Raw genomic sequence first — 14,203 nt, 5'->3', positions numbered from 1 at the left:
AGTAGTGCCCCCCCCCCCCGCACACACACACACACACACACACACACAACCACCATCACTAAATGCTGTTTAGTGAGGTGAGGAGCCTGATAAAAGTTGTAATTACCTAATTTCACAATGGCAAATTGCCAGATTTCTTAAAAGCGGAATGGCAGACGAGGTAATATCAGTGGTAATCACTTGTGATGACTGTTTGTGCAGCTTTCATACAGATAGTCTTCTTTGGTCACTGCTGCTGCTAAAAGAAATATGAACAATCCAGCACTTTTAATAATATATTGGTTGTATGTGTATATATTTTACAGCCTTTTGAGAAAGCTGGGAACCATTTCTGGCTTGTGGACACATATGAAAGAAACTTAAAAGAAATATAGAGATTAAAGTAAACTATTTGTTGTCCCAGTTCTATTAGTTGCATTTCGTCATGGCTGTTATGGATATATAGGGAAAAAGACAAGAGGGAATGGGTGTGGGAGTGGAGAAAATCACATATGCTGGTTTTTGTAAAGTAACCAGTTAAATCACTAAATGATGCCATCCCAGCCTGACTCACTTTACAAATCTTCACAAGGGATATCATGTGTCTACTGTCTGTGCCGGGAGCAGAAAGAAAAAAAAAAATACATTTGAAACACTATATCCTTTTGTTCAACTGCAGAACACTGCTCTTGCCACACAAAGCTCACACAATGAAACACTTTCAGAGCCCTTTTCAGGGAAATGTTGCTGTCCCATAATACTTGAGAATGTACAGAAAGATTTTCAAGACTTTCTACATTCGATCGATGTGTAATGTTCATCTCTTACACCACTCTATTATTTAATTGAGTCACTATTCATGTTTGGACTATATTGCTCGCCTATGTAACGTAGAAGAAAATAATAACACATTTGACATCTTTTGCAGTTGTACTAAATGTTATCATTTTAGGTAATCAGTAGGATCAGACTTGTCCTTGGTTTGGTTCTCACATCGGAATCTAATAATAAGAGAATACTTAAGAGTGATGGTTTTATTCAGTCAGTGCCTTTTTTTTCTTAACTGATTAAGGATAAAGAGAACAATTACAATCCCACTCTTTGTCTTTAAGCAACAGTGAAGCAGTCTCACAAAGCTTCATGTTCAGATATTTACACATATAAAACCCCCACACAAATATGCTTTTTTTTCTATGGTACAAGTTGCTTTTATTTTAGATATATGCTTAGAGTAGGCTATAAGAACCCTTTGCAATCTTGGCTTTAAAATGTGTTCATGTGTATAAGGAAACGTATTTAATTAAAAAAAAAATGAGACAATAAAGTGTATTTTAGTTTGCAGGAGTCAAAAGATTGTTTCAAGAACCTGGTGTAAAGTCTGTAGATCCTGAGTTTAATCTCACCCCCCTGACGGCTGGTTATTGGGTTTGTATGGCGTAGTCAGTTGACTGATGTGTTTGGGTGTGCACGTTCTCCTTTCAATCTTCCAAAAGCTCCGTCTGTCATTAACGAGAGGCCGGCAGAAAAAAAGCGATAAGACAAAGAAATGGAAGTTAGAAGGCAAAGAAAAGAGGGAGATGAAAGAGAAAAGAGAAATTAAAAAGATGAAAGACGCCGGTAAATAGAGAGTGGGAAAACATTCAGGGGGAAAAGAAGGAGAAAGCGATGCCATGGGATCAGGGGAAAAGGCGAGCGAGGCAGAGGAGAGACGGATGGTTGGAAAGGAAAGAGGGGAAAAAAAGAGGGAGGTAAAGAGAAAACAGAAAGATAAGTGGGTGGTAGGGTTATGATGAATTAAAGATGACACTCTCCGGCAGTTTGGTTTCTAAAGATCACTCTGTCTGCTAATGTAATGTTAATGAATGCAAATGATGTGCCTAACCTCTCTCCCCTGACCAAGGGAGGAAAGAGGAGAAAACGAAGGAACAAGATCAACAGATAAAGCAGACGAGGTAGCAAAGGAGAGGTGTGTTGTTGTAAAGGCAGAGTATTAGTATAAAATGTGCCGTCTCTGCGTTACTAAAGCAGCTGGGAGACTGGCTGACCTCTTAGATATGATGCGATGCATGGCTCTCCAGCGCTGCTTTTGCCATTTTTATCGCGCTTTGACTGTATACCTGTCTGTGTTTGCCAAATAGGCGTTGAGGAGGGGGGGCGCTGTTTTTTGTTCCTTCTAAAGCAACTCGATAACAAACTGTTAATAGTGCGGGGAAAGCATTTGGCTGCTCAGCAACAGCCTCATGGTTGGCTCTTAAATTGTATGTGATGTGGCAGCCCAGATGTGTAGGGCCATGAGAATGTCACCTTGCTGTAATTATTGGATTATTTGATCGGGTTCTGCAGACGCTGCATGTATATTAATTGTCCTCACAGAGCGCTCTTTCAAACATCTCTCCGTCACTCCTCTGTATGTTCTCTTATCTCTCGTGGCTTTTCTCTTTTGTCTCATACTGACACTGTTAATGCATCTGCGTGTGAAGTCTGTAATTTGTGAGCCTTCTCTTTTAATCCTGTCTGTGGCTCAGCGATGCAGGACTCGTGTAGCTCTTCGCGCTGTGCTAATGCCTAAGAGGATGGCAGATTATTTTCTGTTCAATTTTCAAATCAGACACATTGTGGTATCTGTCTTTAGAGTGACAAATAAATAACACATTTCTTTTGATGTCTTCCTGTTGATTGTGAAGCATAAGCCCTTCAGCATGACTGGCACAAATTCAGTAGTACAGATTAGAAAAGTCTCATATCTGTGTTCTTGAGGATTCTTGTCTCTGTTGAACATGGTGACTCCATCAGATACTGCTTCGTTTATATTCCTTTTTTGCCTGAAGCACCGCTGCACCATAACAGCCATTGCAGTTCTCAAATCACGTAAATCGTCTCAAACGCGCGCTGGACTTGAGCAAGTGCTCCTCTCCAATCCAAAGTGCAATGTTTTTCGTTTGCAATATGTGGTGAATGGTGTCATTGCATGTGAAACTTCCCAGCGTTTGTTCAGAAAGTACCTCACTCTGTCCAAAAAAGTTCCCTTTATATTCATAAATCGCCTGTGTTGATGGCTGATTAGTTTGGAAGATGCAGCATACATTTCCCGTGCTTGTTTGTCACTTTGTTTTCAGTCCCATATTAAAGATGCCAGGCTCAGCAGGCTACCATGGGGTTTCATCATTGTTAAGTGCTCATTTCGGTCCTGCTGATTTCTCCTGTGGGTTTTTCATTTCCATTTTTGCTCTGTCTGTCTATCTTTTCATTTTTCTTCCTTTCTTTTTTTTTTTCTTTGTGGGTGGGCGGATGGGTGGATGGGTGAGTGGGGGTGGGGGGACTCATTTCTTTATCCTACCATTTAGAATCCATTCCCATGAAAAGATAAACCCCACTTAAATAATGTCATCCCGGGGCCTCGGATCGTCTTTCAGTATGTATACAACAACAAAAAGAAGCATCCTGAATCTGGACGTGATTGTCTCATTGAATTACAAAGTGTGCTAGCAACCTTGAACAGGAGGAAATAGAGGAAGGTTGAAGAATAGATGAATGGAAAAGATGGGAAAGCAGTGGAAATCTGTCGAGAATCGTCTGCTGTATTGATTAAGGAGCCTGAAAGCTTTGCAGAGGGGCTTCAGCACATGTTCTATCGACCAACAGCCATGCAATTATTCAGACATGGCCACAAAAAAAATGGAATCATACGGACATGTCGCCTTTTCTGACTCATACTTTTGAATCAGACTCATGCATAGATGTCAAGTAAGGATGCATAGATGAAATGATCCATTGTGGCTGATCTGTCTTCACCCACCTCACCTCCTTTTAGTGTAATACTAGTAATGTGTAATAATATGTGTCTGTGCAATGTATCATTTGGCTGCTTGCTGACGTGTAATTGTGCGAAGAGCGCTGCTGCCTTATCGATCTATAACACAGGGCCCCATCAATGTTTAATGCAGTCCCTCTCACTCTTTCATTTCTTGCTCTTTCTCTATACCCCCTCTCTCTCTATCTGTGGAAACAGCCCACCATTTGTATTGATCTATCACTTGGTGCTAATAAGAAAGAGCAGTGCTCTCTTGTGTCAGAGGCTGCACACCCCCGCCCGAGTCTTGGTTTTGGCTCTGCTTGTGACTTCTGAGTTTTGACAAGCGTGCTTGCAGTGCAACAGCCCAACCGAGCTTTCCACAGTAAAACATCCCACATCCGTTGTATGATTAAGAGTAAATCATCTTCTGTGATCTAGTCAAAACACGTCCCCTGGTCTGGTTTCTTTTTAAATTAATTCAAGGCCAGCAACCCCGACACCTACACACTTTTGTTTTCCAGTACATTTATGACTTTTAGTCACATAGTCAGTGTTAAACTTGTTATGCTAATGGTTTTCACACAAACTGGAAGCAAACCTGTCTATGATTCATTTATTGGAACCGACATGGCACAACATGAATAAAGGACAAAGAAAAAAACAGAAAACAACAACTCAGGGTTACGAGGGCTGGAAACACATGGGACTACAGCATGTCTTGTGTGACAATGTCGTTCAAATTACTGAGGAGGAAAGGACCGTTTCCATGGTGTTTAAGGATCTAATACCACTCACACTACTGAGGTTCTGTCCGTACAATCTTCAGAGGAGAAATTTGATTAAAGACCTCCGGAACCAATGTTTGACCCAGGTGATCTGGTAATGTGACCAAATTCGAAACTCAATCTATTAAACACATTTCACATCAAGTAATACATTCGGAAACAGCTGATATTGCTGCCAGGTAATCAAAACACCCAAGCCCTGAAGGATGAGGCTCGCTACTGTTGACAAATATTAAAACCCACACTTAGATCTCATCTTCACCTCCTCACTGGATAATAGACAGCCTAAGTTGACCATATCTCTCCAAATATTTTCTCATCACAGAGTCATTTTCGGCTTTGTCTTTTCCTCACAGCAGAATAATGATAACATCAACTTGTTGTGCAGTGGTCTCCACTGTGTTTACACGCTTCCTTGTGAGATTGTGTGAGATCACGGAAGGATTGCTTTAGTCTGTCATACACCTTTTGTACGATTTAATCTCAGAGACAATCGTTTGTAAAAATTCACTGCCAAATTTAGTCAGCACTAACTCATACTGCCCAAGTACCCATACATACAATAGCAAATGGTATATGGACAGTATTTATTTAGTTTTCCTCTCGTCTTGCAGGCTTCTCAAAATACTTTAATGTGTGATTTCAGTATATTTATGTTGCAGCTGTTGAAGCACAAGTTATAGTAACATATTAATACACTATTATTTGAATACTCAAAATCAGTGACTGGTTCAGTAAAAAAAAACCGTGGTCAACACAGCTTGGCAAAAAAACAAAATCTTCTTCAGTAGTGAGTAAGTAGTGTAACTTCCCAGAACCAGAACCCAGATTTTGACTTTTATATGTATCATATTTGCATTAAAAAAAAATGTAGTTTGAGAAAGTCTACAGAAGTTCACAAAATAAACCAATATTCAATTATTAGAAACTTAGTGTAGATGATCACAATGATTTATTTATTTTTGGATCAATTTGGATATTTTATATTTAATGCCTTAATATGAATACAGTATTAAATCAAAGTAACCAGCAGCCACTTAGTCGCCGTTTGCTCACAAAAAAGAAAATCATTGATTGAAACATAATAGTTTTGAACCTCATGTCAATCAAACCAAGTATTCTCTTGCAATTTTAATAAAGAGAGCTTTTATAATTAATGTGAGTAGCTTATTTTTTTTTTTTTTTAAAGAAACTCTTCAAATCCTCTTATGAGTTAATGGAAAAACACAACAGCTCATTTAAAACTCACACACATACACATGGGACCTTTTCCAAATCCCCTGTGCCAGTGGACAGGTGTGGGAGCTGTGGCATGACGGCTGCAGGAGCCCCACTTTGTTGCTAATCACCACTTAGCATACTCCATTTACTCATCTGCTACTTTGATATTCTGCTAATGGTAGGCATCAAGTCACATGATGCGTCTCATCCTCCCCTCCCATGGGCTTTTGACCTTTTTTGTACCTTACCCGCATTGTCCCTCACCTCAGACCCCCCTTTTCTCTATTTTAAAGGAAATGGAAAATGGCCTACCAAGTGCCTGTGTGATTTGACTAAATCTTCTGTGATTTCCCCCGAGAAAGGTTGGCAATCCCTACAATGCTGGCTGGTTGCTGAGGGCTGTTTCATGCTCCTATCTCCCCAGCTGACAGCGAGTCTTACAAGCAGGCAGGCAGGCAGGCTGGAGCTCGCTGGCTGTGGAAACGAGGCACGGCTGATCTTTAGGAAATTGAAATACTCTGATAGAGGCTGGGGTGTGAACAAGGCTGTCACTGTAGGTGTTCGAAGAAAATTGCAAAGTGCATCTGCGGAATGTATGTCCATCTCTTTGTGTCTTATACATGCACAAATGCGGCTTTATCTGCATGCATATTACTGGAACTTCTGGAAACCTTAAGAGGGCATCTTGTATTTCATCAGAGTGAGATTTCTCCCTCATCAACACCTGCATGTTACACAAGTCAACTGTCTTCTGAAGAAGTGAAAGATATTCACGCCCAAATTCTCTACTACCGTATCTGCTACAGATCATCCCTCAGCCATGCCTTTCACCCTTATACCCCCAGCTTTTATCAGTTTGGGTATAACAACCGTAACAGAAGGCATGTTGGAACAGGGTACATCCAAAAATGAGAAATATGCCTTCACTCTATAAAATGAAAAGTGTCTGGCAGAGATTAAACTGTCTGCCGAAATGGAAATCTCTCATTGCACGACTAACATCCCTCCTTGTCCATTATCTATAAATCAGTTAGACTGAGAGAGGTAGGTGATATCAGTGGGATTGTGATAACTGGCATATTTCTCTTGTCATTGCTGGAGCGTCACGTTAGGTTTCTCCATTTTTGCATGCCAACGTGGCGGATATTAATCAAAACCGAGCCGACAAACTTCTTGGGAGAGCTGCCACACTTACTTGTTGGTGCAAAGTCGCTCAGAATTACCAATAAAGGAGAGCGCAAGGTAGAGTACAGGCCAGTCACGTCCCCCTGTGCAACAGGGGTCCGAAGGAATATGAATGAGGTGTTTGAGCACACATTCTTTCTGCTACTGGTTGGAGCTCAAAGATACTTACTAAGTATAAAAAGACTGTTTTCTCCAGGTTAACAGTGTCCAAAGCCATAATTTATTTTTCATGCAAGCAAATATGAGCAAAAAATATTCTGCCTATTTTTCTACATATGTCTGCGTGTCAGTCAAATACATACATGTGCTGAATAACAAAGTCAGGATGTGCATATTACACTCATGGTCACAGAGAGAGAACACAATACAGGATTTAATACCATGACAGAGGCACTCAGGCATTTCTCCCAGCAAAGTGCCGAGAATTTGTTTCCATGTTTCTTGTCTTAACAGAAGTGTAGGCGAGCTGGATAAATCACATAGGGGGTTTCATCTCCTTTCTGTTCATAGATGATAGTGTCAAGTGATCACTGGGCCTTGAATACAAGTCATCTCTCTGGAGTGATGCTAAAAATATCTTTTCTTTTTTTTCTCACTCTCTCTTTTTTTTTCTTAAGTCTAACCACAATTTCTCTGTCATTTTTCTTTTTTCCCCTGCAGAGACTTTGATGGACACTCGGGTGGCCACAGCAGAACTTGGGTGGACAGCGTATCCTAATTCTGGGGTAAGTTGACTGTTGCCAAAAAAATGTGCGTGGTGAATTTAAAAAAAAAAAAAAGAAATACACACCCATATATTGTATATAACTTGATGGTGTGATATGTAATATAACACAGTCCACCCTGAGATGTGCAGGGATACTGGCGGATAGACAGGATGGAGCTAATAAACTGAATCACTGTCCAATGTTACTGCCATTACAGGTATTATATTCCCTGTTTCTTGGTTTATACTGGATTCTTGGTTTATACTGGCTTAATAGGTCTTTGTAAGCCCCTGAATACGGTAACTTAGTCCCTTTAACTGAAGGCCGGGGGAATGCCATAGACTTAATGATACTGTTATGATATATTTATACATGAAAGTAAAGGCAAACCAGGGAAACCAGGGAGTAGGACTGAAAATGCTCAGGGATTTCAAGATATTAAGGAAACTTTTTTTTTTATCCTACTTTCAGGTTTACTGATTCAGTAAAAGGGAAAAAAACTGAAAAAAACTGTCGAGTCATCAGAATATGAACAGGATACCTCAGTTCTTCACATCTTAACAAAATACACTATCTCAAGAGTTATTGCCCTATTACACTAATGGACCTAAGGAGGGTTTTAAGACCCTTATCTCTGCACTGTAATTCGATAATCCAATGAAAAGCTCCAGAGCCCTACATTGGTATGAATTAAAGACCTATCCTGCATGTTCTGGGTCTTTGGGTCTTTATGAGGCATTTTACACACACAAAAGGGACAACTTTATTTGTACTGAAACAGATGCTCTGACCCTGTTTAGAGACTTTAAATACTGTAGCAGCCAATATTGCCATTGTTATACTTTTTTTTTTCACCTCTGAAACAACCTGAAATCTGGACTAACACTATTTGCTTTGCGTCACTTCATTAAGATGTCATTGCTAGGATGTTGTAGGGTGGCAGCCATTGTCCCCAGTGTAAGTTTGCATCCTCTGAAGAACTTGTATTCTTATAGTATAGTCATACAGAGGATAATCAATATGTAATACCACATGAAGTCTATTTGTTAGCATTAAAAAAGGGGGGGGGGGGGACAAACACAAACACACACACTGCTATTGATCAGCATCACCATGTATTAATTAATTGGTGGTTTGTGAGGATTCAGTTTTGTTTGATGTGAGTACATCAAACATAAACTTTGAGATAAGCTAGTACTTATCACTTCAGTCCTCTCTGAGATATTTACCACCACACACAAAGGGTCACAAAGCATCGTTAAGAGCATCTTCTTTACTTTTGCTTCTTTTTTATAGTCATCTTAAGCAATGTATCAAAATAAAAATACTGAAATGGACACATGGCATATTTAAAAACTAAATCACTTAATGATAGTTTTGCATGCATTATTTATATAACACTTTTAATGAGGATCATTAACAGCAGCTTTGGTGCCCCCATTTATTGATTAACCAGTAAGATCTATAAGCAGAGGTTTCAATTCAGCCCCAGGCAGAGCCCCTTGTCTGTTATATTTAAGCCCCTTGTGTTGTAAAGGTTCAGCCAGGTGATGACCTGGTAGAATACTCTCACACTGCTCACAGGCACAACCTGCTTTTCTCTGTAGCTAACTTTGAGTTTGCAGTGTGAAAGCAAATGCTTTTATGCACATCTGACACTCTCGGATAACTGGAGTACATCTTACAGGTTTCGAACGGATTTCTGTGGCATGACTGCTACGTATGTAATAATGGCAATTAGTCATATCTGACAAATGTGCACCTTCACCTCTGAGAGCTGCAGGTGCACTCTTGGTGTAACATATTTTTGTAAGTGTATAACCAGCAGCAGAGTGCTCAATTTGCTTCCCTTTGTCAATTTGGCAACTGCATCACACAAGCAGTCACATATATTGCTGTTCCTTTGCTATTTTGTACACACTTAGTAGAGGTATGTGTTGTGCCGAAATATCCAGTATATACTTAATAGCATATATTATTGTATTTATAATTTTTTTCATCGCTTTTTCCTTCTTGAGTTCACAAATTGCATCTTTGAACCGAGTTGCGTTTCGCTCATTGGAAACATTTTCAAGTACTGCAAGGGCCATATCATTAACTGCAAAGACCAAGGACATCAGTGTTAGGCATGTAAACATACACCTTACATATTAGCATCTGTTAAAAAATAAGATAATTGACTTTTTTTGGAAAAAAATCAAAACACCCGAATATTTTTCATACTATGCATTTGTGCTTTTCTATTTTCTCACTGTTTAATTTCAGTTTCATGTTTTCTTTTCCCGTTTGGACTTCACTCTCCCACGTCTTTTATCTTTGTTTCTGTCTCACCTCTGCCTTCATATGTTGATCTTTTCTTTGATTTCTCTCTCCCTGCTTTTCACTCTCAGCCATCCTCTTAGGCACACACTCTCTCTGATGATTAATAAAATATAGAGCCCCAGAAAGGCTAATGCCCCCCCGCCCTTGTCATGCAGCCACATGACAAAACAGACATGACCGGCAATGACACACAAATACAATAGTCTTATAATAGTGCATTCACACGCACACATAGGTAATGTGGTTATTTTCAGCTTTCATCAGTAATTTTGTTTGTGAAACTTGATCATAATGATAAAGTCCACTGTCTTTATCAGGATAAGTGATCGAAGGAAATCAAAACAACCAAACCAGTTCACAACTGTGGCAACAAAGAGGCAGAGTGAAACATAACAAAGTCATTAAAAGAAAGCGTTTATCTCTGAAATCTCAGTATGCTGAAGTTTTAGTCCAAGATTCAGCATAAAAAACCGTGTGTTTTTAGTTAGAACATTCCTTAATTAAATTTTTAAAGGTGAATGTTAGTAATGAAAGAAAAAAAAACAGAGCAAGATCACCGTCCAACTCATCCGATGACAATGGTTCAAGTAGAAAATCCCTTTATAAGTCACTATTAAATAATATTTGTCTGAACTGATTCAGAACATGGTAAGGAGTGGAAAGTAAATCAGATTACTGAACAATTCAGTGTAAGCTGCAGGAGATTTAGCAATTCTACTTTTTTCCTGGTTATGCAGTGTTATCTAATTTCCTGCGTGATTTCTCACAATAATCAGATTTTCCTTTGGTCATAATGTAAGCACAGTCAATGTGCAGAGGACATGATGAAAAAATGGGCTGGCGCACTCCTTCTGAGGAAGAAATGTCATAAAGTTAGTTAAGAAATATAGGGAACAGTGGAAGAGTGCAGTGAAATGTGGACCGATGCCATTAGGCTTAAAACATGAACTAGTTTTTTACCACTATGCTACTGCAAGATGTATGTAGATTTAAAAACCAGAATTGTGCAGTAATACTTTGAATCTACATCGGAACTCAGAGGTACAGAAATGGAAAAAAACTTAAACTCTTTCACTTTTTTATCATTCTTGAATGATTTTGATAAATGCTGAGGCAGACATGCAGAGCAGCTCTCACAGGCTGAAAGATGAGAGGAGCATGAAGCTGAAATATGGGAGTGATTTTAGAGGCGCTGAAGGGGTTGCAGGATTAGGAAGGGGGTTAGGGAGGGATTAGAAGAGGCTGCAGTGAGAGAGTGTAAGAAGATAAACTGTGCGAACAAAACCCACAGAAATCTGCATGTATTCTTGCTTTTTGTTCATGAGGACTTTGTATGTACATGTGTATGAATTCATTTTATTTAAGATATCTGGATGTGTTGGGACTAACATTCCATATGGTAATCAAAGCTCAGTCATGAAGCAGGATTAACTTCCTGGGGTTGTAACAAAGGTCTGGATGGAGATTAGAATAAAGTTTGGTGTTACAGGTTTGGGTTAAACATCCAATGGAAGTCAGTGTAAAATCCTGCAATGGTTAAACCTTATATCTGTGTGTGCGTGGTGTTTGTGCCATCAAATCTTGTTTTTGTATAATCTCATTTTGTTGTGACCAATAGTCCTCGTGGGGGTCAAACCCCTTGTGTTTGAAAGAAGGTTTAGGGTAGGTCACCGGATGCAGGGAAGTCAGAGGCAGTGTTACGGGGAAAGTCTGGGATGGTTATCTGGACAGCAGGTGGCGGCAGCTGTGGTGCTGCTGGCTGTGTCATCGAGCACGGAGAAGCGGGGCAGGTATGTTTGGTTGTGGCGAGCCTGAGAGAGACATATGAGGAGTGGACTGGGAGCAGAATGAAAGAAGTGGAGAGTAAATGCTGTGATGATGCAGTGGATAGGTACAGTAGATGGAATTTATAACACTGTAACCTAAACAGAACCCATGTATCACATCACGTGAGCTCTCAGTTTTAATAGGACTCATATTTCTTTGTAATTTTCTCTTTTTCGACCTTTCCAACATAAATAATCGGATACACACTTTCAGGTCCCAGGATGAGCTAGTGTTGTTGACAAATATGCTGCATGCCATAGTCATCCCTTTCACTGTTGCTACTTAAAGTCACACTGTCAAATTTGTACTCAATCAAATAATTATATTATTCCATCAAAATATGATGACTTTTATTGTGGATATACTGCCTTCCGGCATAGCATTATACCACAGATATACTTAGGATGAATATTTTGCACATGATTGTCTTCGATCTGCAAATATCCATAACATACTAAGAGAAAGACATTTTACACTTTTCTTGGTGGGCTTGTGGGTGAGCTCGGGAATAAATTCATGAGATCGGAAGAATTGTTGCCAACCTGAGCCCGCATATAAGAGTTCCTTAAATCAGAGATGCAATTCTGGGCATGCCCCACCTACCAACCCCACTGTGTTCGGCGCTTCAGCAGAACGCCTTGTGGACCTTAACTGGACAGGTGTCACTCACCGACTGTATGCCACTAAGGGCATGGGCAGATCCATAACGGTCATCTCGCCATCTGTTGACCAAACTCAATACACCTCAATTATTCATAGAGGGAAAGACAGACAGGCAGGGGTTCAGCGGGCATAACGATCACTGGAGGGGTAATGTAAACTGAGGAAAATGAAAAAGAGCAAAAGCCAGAGAGGAAGGAAGTCAGGTTTTATTGATTGCAGATTGAGAGAGAGAGAGAGAGAGAGAGAGAGCAAGAGAGAGAGCGAGAGAGAGAGCGAGAGAGAGAGCGAGAGCAAGAGAGAGAGAGAGAGAGAGAGAGAGAGAGAAAGAGAGAGAGAGAGAGAGAGAGAGAGGTCTGCACTTGTAAATCTTGATCTATATAACTCGAGAAATCCCATCCACTGGTAATTGACAGTTTAAGCCATTGCATGAATTACTTCTTTAAAGAGGATCCTATGTAAAAGTGGTAGGATTTCTTCTCAGAATGTATCATATATGTGTATTTAACAAATTACAGGTTATTTAATAAGGATTTTCAGGAAGAATCCAAAAAGAAAGAGAGGGAAAAAAAACTGTTTTGGATCAGTTTACTATAAACTGGGATCTTAGATCTTCCTCTTATTGTGGATATCAGTTTTGGGATTCTCTTAATGGGGTTATGGGATGAGGGTTAGGGTTTTTCCATCCCCTCGACAAGCAGAAGCTCAAAGGGCGTAGGGAGCACTTGAGGGCAAAATGGCAAGTGGAAAAGAAGATGAGGTTGATTGAAAATAGATAATAAGAGTCTGAAAGAAATTGGAAAAAAAAGGCAAAGGATGAGTGGGAGGGAGTAAGAGCGAGGAATGGAGATGAACTGTGAACTTGCGGTGCTTGAACTCAAATGGAAATAAAGAGGAAAAATGGCAGGGTGTCATGCTCGCTGTGCTGTAGAGGCCAGGTGAGAAGAGTGGCTTCATTACAGATCCATATGCCTGTACACATTCACGATTCATACAACCACCCTGTGTGGTTGTATGAGTGAGCACCCGGAGTGAGTCTATAAACCTCTATTTAAATGGATTTACCCAGATATGAACATACTGTATACACATATCCACACTTTTAGAATACCTCACACATATCAGATTTGCCACACCACTGGGGGACGTGCATCATCTTACCTCCATGATATCTGAGTGTGATTGAGGAGCGTAGCGATACAGCTGAAATTGCTTGAAGCTAAGACATTTCTTTATAATGAATGACGAGTGAAATGGTTCAGCAAAGTACCATGACTGTGTTTCTTCTGCGTGGACTGGCATAACTTGGCTTGATTCCCTTTGAATGTGTTGCTTTCTTTTTTGTAGAATGGTTCAAGCCAAGGTAATTGTTACCTTGAAGTGTATCAGAAATGTTTTACAGACATGTAGAAATCATCACCTGTCTTCTCAGATTGGCAAACCAAAAAGAGAATCCATGCTGCAAGGCTACGAGATACCTAATCCATTCACATTTTCCCCTGCCCTTGCCATCACAGACTTCTTAAATGGTTCTGTGTAACAAAGCACAGTGTGCATCTCATTTCTGACCACTGGTATGACAATATTATTACCTGTTGCTTTTTTGAATAAAGAAATTGCATGTATGATGTATCAGATGGTTTCACTTGGTGAAAGGTCTGAACTGCAGGCAAGCCAGTTCTGCACATGAGCTTTTTCAGTTCGGAGCCACACTTTTGTGTATT

The 14,203-nt window shown here is 39.9% G+C and overlaps 1 protein-coding gene across 4 annotated transcripts in view; it reads left to right on the top strand.

The window, feature by feature from the left end:
• The window catches only part of LOC133452682 (ephrin type-B receptor 1-B), a 177,160-nt gene that overhangs the window by 53,269 nt on the left and 109,688 nt on the right, over positions 1 to 14,203 (top strand). For all 4 annotated transcript variants that reach the window (XR_009783275.1, XR_009783273.1, XR_009783274.1 and 1 more), the window contains exon 2: positions 7,624 to 7,688. Coding sequence is in view for 1 of the 4 variants with exons in the window: in XM_061732220.1 (XP_061588204.1) it covers positions 7,624 to 7,688 (65 nt within the window). In the remaining 3 variants the exon portion in view is untranslated. The remainder of the gene's footprint in view (positions 1 to 7,623; positions 7,689 to 14,203) is intronic.

Source organism: Cololabis saira, chromosome 10 (genome assembly GCF_033807715.1).
Source record: "Cololabis saira isolate AMF1-May2022 chromosome 10, fColSai1.1, whole genome shotgun sequence".
NCBI classification, from domain to species: domain Eukaryota; kingdom Metazoa; phylum Chordata; class Actinopteri; order Beloniformes; family Belonidae; genus Cololabis; species Cololabis saira.
The sequence above is the reverse complement of the archived record's forward strand: the minus strand, read 5'-3'. Positions and strand labels throughout refer to the sequence as shown.